The sequence below is a fragment of the Myotis lucifugus genome, unplaced genomic scaffold, assembly GCF_000147115.1.
Source record: "Myotis lucifugus unplaced genomic scaffold, Myoluc2.0 scaffold_3271, whole genome shotgun sequence".
NCBI classification, from domain to species: Eukaryota; Metazoa; Chordata; class Mammalia; order Chiroptera; family Vespertilionidae; genus Myotis; species Myotis lucifugus.
In genome coordinates, this window is record NW_005874319.1 from 1 (window position 1) to 5,608 (window position 5,608).

Below are 5,608 nucleotides of genomic sequence, written 5' to 3' on the forward strand. Positions count from 1 at the left end.
GCAGCGCCTCCTGCCTCTCTCTCTGCTGCGTCACCTTCCACTGCTTCCCCTGTTCGTGTCCCCATCACCTGTCTTGCATCCACCACTCTCATCTCCCTCTATCATCGCTGCTCTCATTCTGCACCTGTGTGTTTGCGGGGGAGGGGGACCCCTCTTTTCTCTCTCTCTTTGTGTCCCTTCCCATTCTGTCTGCACCTTCTTCCCTGGTCTCTCTGCTTCTCGCTCAGCTTTTCCACCCTGACCTCTCCACGCATCTCTCTCTGTGCTCCCGACCCCGTCTTGTCTCTTTCCATCTGCCTCCCCTGTCCCCGTCCCTCTCAGCTCTGCCTCTCCCACTTCTCTCTGGGCCTGTATTTGTCTTAACTCTTTTCCCTGTCTCTCCACCTTCAGGTACATTTCCGGCCTCTGTCCCTCCCTCTCGCAGCCCCTCCCAGCGCCTTCCTCAGAGCCCCTCCACCCCCACCCCATCCGCCCTGCCCTGCCCTGGGGTCCCCTCCCTGGACCACTTCCAGATCCTAACACCTTTACGGGCCGGGCAGGTTCACATGAACAATTGTGGCTACTTTTCTGGCCAGAGAGGGAGGGAGGAGATGGTACCCGGGAGTCTTGGAATGGGAACTAAGCAATTAATAAAATGTTAGGAGAAGGGCGGGGGGGGGGGGCGGGGGGAAGCTGGGCAGGGCCAACTGCCCAGACCAGGGATAAAAGGGATCTACAGCGTGACTGGGAGGTGAGACACCATCCCCACTTCCTCCTCCCAGGAAGACATCCAGGCCGGACGTGCTCCTTGGTCAGCATCCTCCCTCCAAGCCGCCAAGGACCCGGGACCCATGTCTCTAAGGGTCTCGGTCTTCCTGTGAGAGGCTCTCGCTGCCTCTCTGGCCCTCGGCCTCTGGGCCTGACGCAGCCTCCTTCTCTCTCACTTTCTTTCTGTTTTTTGCCAGAACCCAAAGCCCGGGTCCCCAGAATGCTCCTCCTGCTGACCGCACTTCAGATCTGGGCTCTAGGTAAGATACGCAGTGGGGTCCGGGGTAGGAGGTGCCCCGGAGACGCTGAGAAAGAAGGGGCAAAGGGCCCTGGGGGCCAGGATGCTCATGGGTGACCTGGTGAGGAGGAGAGGGGGGCTGTAGTTTGGAAATCAGGGCTGAGGGATGGGCTGGAGCCGGGCCTGAGAGCTGACTTGTGGTGACATCGCAGTTTTAGGGCATAGGGTGCTCCCAAATGCTGGTGGGGGTGACGATGGGGTGGCAGGGATGTGGTGTGGAGTATGGAGTGGGTGTTGGGAGAGATGGTGGGACCCGGGGGCCACATGGAGTGGGGAGTTTGGGGATGGGACATGGAGCTCATTGAATGTTTTAGGGGAGGGTCGAGGGGCGTATTGAGATCGAAAGTGTCTGTGGGAGAATGCCGTTGAGGGCAGGACACATAGCAAGGCCCTGGGTGAGATCATGGGGAGGGGGTCAGTAAGCTCCCTATTGCGTTGGAGCAGAAATGGAGGCCCTGTGGGTGGGGCTGACCGAGGCGGCGGGTCAAGGGTTCAGCAAAGAAAGTGGGGAGGTTGGGTCCTGGAGATCCTTGATGGCTGGGGGCTGGAGGGCATTTGCTCACCTGCTCTTCCCACCCCACCCCTGCCTGTTCCTAGCCGGGGTCCAGAGCCAAGAGGATGAGAACAAAATAATTGGCGGCTACTCCTGCATCCAGCACTCCCAGCCGTGGCAGGCAGCCCTGCTGGCCGGCCCCGCCCGTCGCTTGCATTGCGGAGGGGCCCTGCTGTCAGAACACTGGGCCATCACCGCCGCCCACTGCTCCCGCCCGTGAGTGGCACCCTCCCCTACGCTTATGCCAAGTGACCTCCAGTTCGGAGGCCCAGAGCTCAGCCGAGAACCCTGGACCTCTGTGCAGAGCCCAACGGAGTAGCTGGGTCCAGGTTGGGGGTCTAGAGAAGAGCCTAGAACCTCAGACACAGCTCCGCGTATGGAATCCAGCCACGCCTCTTGAACTCGGTTTAGATTCTGAGAGCAGATGGAGCATTTAGAACCCCCCATACGCCAGCCTGGGGGCCCCCCACAGAACCTAGAACCGACTGCGTAACCTCAAGATCCCTACGGAGGCCGGGGCCCACATAGAGGCCAAGATTAGGAGCCCATTCTAGGTGGGTGGTTGAATTTGGGGCACAATCTACCTTTAGAAACTCAAGGCCCCCTCTCAGACAGAACACTGCCTAGATAGAACCCAGAGTCTGGTTCAGAACCTACAATCCAGCCATAAATTCGGAACCCCACTTAGAGCTGGGACATACAGCTCAGAGAGTAGGGTGGAAGCAGGACCGGGTGCCCATTCTAGATCCAATGTTTAGTCCAGAGTCTACAGCTCCTCGTTGAGCAGCCTAGAACCCAGACCCCAACCCAGTGCCTAGATCCCAGAATTCAGACCGTAACCCGAAGCCCCACGCAGAACTCATCACCCCTCTAAGCTTCTGCACCTAAACCTAGAACCCAGGCCTCCAATGAGAGCTCTCCGTCCAACTGCCTACGAACCAGGTCCAATGCCATAAACGGAAGTTCCCTTTAGAACAGCGGTTCTCAACCTGTGGGTCTCGACCCCTTTGGGGGTCGAACGACCCTTTCACAGGGGTCGCCTAAGACCATCAGAAAACACATATATAATTACATATTGTTTTTGTGATTAATCACTATGCTTTCATTATGTTCCATTTGTAACAATGAAATTGGGGGTCACCACAACATGAGGAACTGGATTACAGGGTCGAGGTATTAGGAAGGTTGAGAACCACTGTTTTAGAACCTAGAGGGCAGAACTCAGCCCAGAGTCTAGGATGCGAAGCCCAGAATGCAAACCAGCGTCTAGACACGTGGGTCCGGGAGCTCATTCTAGAACCCAGAGCCCAACCGGAGGCCAAGGGCTCAGACCACAGTCTAGAAGACCAAGAGCCCAGACAAACCAGTGATTCGATGTGAACAGCCCAGCCCAGAATCAAGACCTCGGACGGATGTTTAGGACCCTAAGCCCAACTGCAGCACAGAGCTCCAACCACTGTCCAAAGCCATGAGCTGAAGCAAGAATCCAAAACTCAACCTAGAAACTAGAGCTCATATCAATGTCCAAAATCCACAGCTTGGGTATTTTTTTTTTAATTGATTTCAGAGAGGAAGGGAGAAGGAGAGAGAGATAGACACATCAATGATGAGAGAGAATCATTGATCGGCTGCCCCCTGCATGTCCCCCTACTGGGGATCGAGCCCACAACCCGGGCATGTGCCCTTGACTGGAATTGAACCCAGGACCCTTCAGATGCTCTATCCACTGAGCCAAACCAGCCAGGGCCACAGCTCGGGTCTTAATCTATCAGTCCGTACAGCATCCTCCCCCTGCCCCAAAACGGAAAGCTCGAATCAACCTCTAGAACCCAGATTCAAGCCATCCTGCAGAGCTCAAAACAGACCCCTCAGCCTGCCCAACCAGTATCTAGAAAGGGTGCCACAACACACACTCCATCTAGAACCCCAGTCCCCGCTTAGATTACCAAATTCAAAAGGTCGGGGACCCAGAGGCCAGGCGAGAACCGGGACGGAGGCTCCCTGGAGCCCAGGCCAGAATATCGATTCTGATTTAGAGCCTGGAGCCGTAGCCCCGAATCTGGCGTAGAACACAGAGCAGAGAACCGGGCCCCGGCCAAGAACTCCCACCCATTGCCTTACCCCCCCCAGCCAGAAGCCAGAGCACAGCTCACGGGAGGAGGGGGCGGACGGGCCTGGGCGGAGAAAGGATACCCAGCAAATGCCCAGCCCCCAGGCAGAGGGATGGGGCTGGCGCGTGGGGAGGGGTCTCCGGGTCAGATCGTGAGCAGCGCTCCTCTCGCGGGTCCTGGGCCAGGATCCTGCGGGTCGCTCTGGGCAAACACAACCTGAAGAAGCGGGAGGCCACCCAGCAGGTGCTGCGCGTGGCCCGACAGGTGCCCCATCCCCAGTACAACCCCCGGACCCACGACAACGACCTGATGCTGCTGCGGCTGGAGCGGCCGGCCCGGCTGGGGAGCGCGGTCAGGCCCATCCCCGTGGCCCGGACCTGCGCCGGCCCACAGACACCCTGCCGCGTGTCCGGCTGGGGCACCACGTCCAGCCCCATCGGTGAGGACTCCTGCCCCCTGGAAAGGAGCGAGCTGGGGGCCGGGGGCTGGGCTCCGGGTCCGAGGGAGGAGGCAGTGGGCCCCCACATTCCAGGGTGCCTGGTGGAGGGTAGACCCCAAGTCCTGACCACTCAGTGCCTCCCCAGCCAGGTACCCCAACGCTCTGCAGTGCGTGAACATCAGCATCACCTCCCGGCAGCAATGTCAGCAGGCCTACTCCGGCGCCATCACCGACGGCATGGTCTGTGCGGGAACCCCGGAAGGCGGGAAGGACTCTTGTCAGGTGAGGCCCAGGGTGAGAGCCGGAGGAAGGGAGGTTGGGGGGGGGGGGTGATGGCTCGGGGCCAGGACTTCAATGCAAAAGGACCTCAGGAGCATCTAAGACAGTGGTTCCCAAACTTATTTGGCCTACCGCCCCCTTTCCAGAAAAAATATTACTCAGCGCCCGCTGGAAATTAATTTTTTAAAAATTTTAATAGCAGCCGAAACCGGTTTGGCTCAGTGGATAGAGCGTCGGCCTGCGGACCGAAAGGTCTCAGGTTCGATTCCGGTCAAGGGCATGTACCTGGGTTGCGGGCACATCCCCAGTGGGAGGTGTGCAGGAGGCAGCTGATGGATGTTTCTCTCTCATCGATGTTTCTAACTCTCTATCTCTCTCCCTTCCTCTCTGTAAAAAATCAATAAAATATTTAAAAAAAAAAAAAAAATTTTAATAGCAATTAAACAGAAAGATCTATGTATTGATGTTTCTACCTTTTTCGTAAAATATAGTTAAGAAAGGTGTAAATTAGAAACATTGAAGTTTGAAATTATGAAACTATTTATTGAACTCAGAATAGAAAGGGAATACAAAAAAAGTTAAAACAGATGCGCCTGTGGCCATCACCGCCCCCCTGGATCGCTGCAGCGCCCACCAGGGGGCGGTAGCGCCCACTTTGGGAATCACTGATCTAAGACCTTGAGCGATTGGAAGAGCCGGGCGGCCTCCCCAGTGTGAGCTGTGGGAACGGACCTAATCCCTCTGTGCCTCAGTTTCCTCCTCTGTCAAGCGGAGGCAGCACCGCTTAGAGCAGTTGGCGGATCCGACGAGAGATGGTCCGTGGAAAGAGCGCGGAGCGGTGCCTACACGCGGCTCCGATCGCTGCTGTCCTTGTCCTGACCGTGCACCTGGGAATCTGTGCTCGGGGCCTGGGGGCACCTTACTCCATCCCCGGGAGATGGCTCCAGAGTCAGGGGGGTGTGATGAGCTACACACAGTTTTCTAGAGACACAGCTAAGACGAAGGGGGGGGGGGGGGGCCCCCTAAAACCCCAAATAAGTGAATGCAAGAAGGAGAAGAAGGGTCCCCCCCCGGGGACCTAACTTCCCGTCCTTTCCGCCCCGGGTCCTCGCTTTGGATGTAGGGGTATGCTTGTACTAGAAATTATTGTGCCGATTTTTTTTTTTTTTTTTTTTAAATTT

At 57.1% G+C, this 5,608-nt stretch overlaps 1 protein-coding gene across 1 annotated transcript; it reads left to right on the forward strand.

Moving 5' to 3' along the window:
* Window positions 1-762: 762 nt before the first annotated feature.
* LOC102428993 (kallikrein-14-like) lies at window positions 763-4,430 on the forward strand (the record flags this gene model as incomplete). Its single annotated transcript, XM_006108723.3, has 4 exons — window positions 763-1,007; window positions 1,643-1,814; window positions 3,895-4,148; window positions 4,294-4,430. Coding segments are annotated over exons 1-4 (603 nt in total), but the record flags the coding sequence as incomplete, so codon positions are not given.
* Window positions 4,431-5,608: the final 1,178 nt, after the last annotated feature.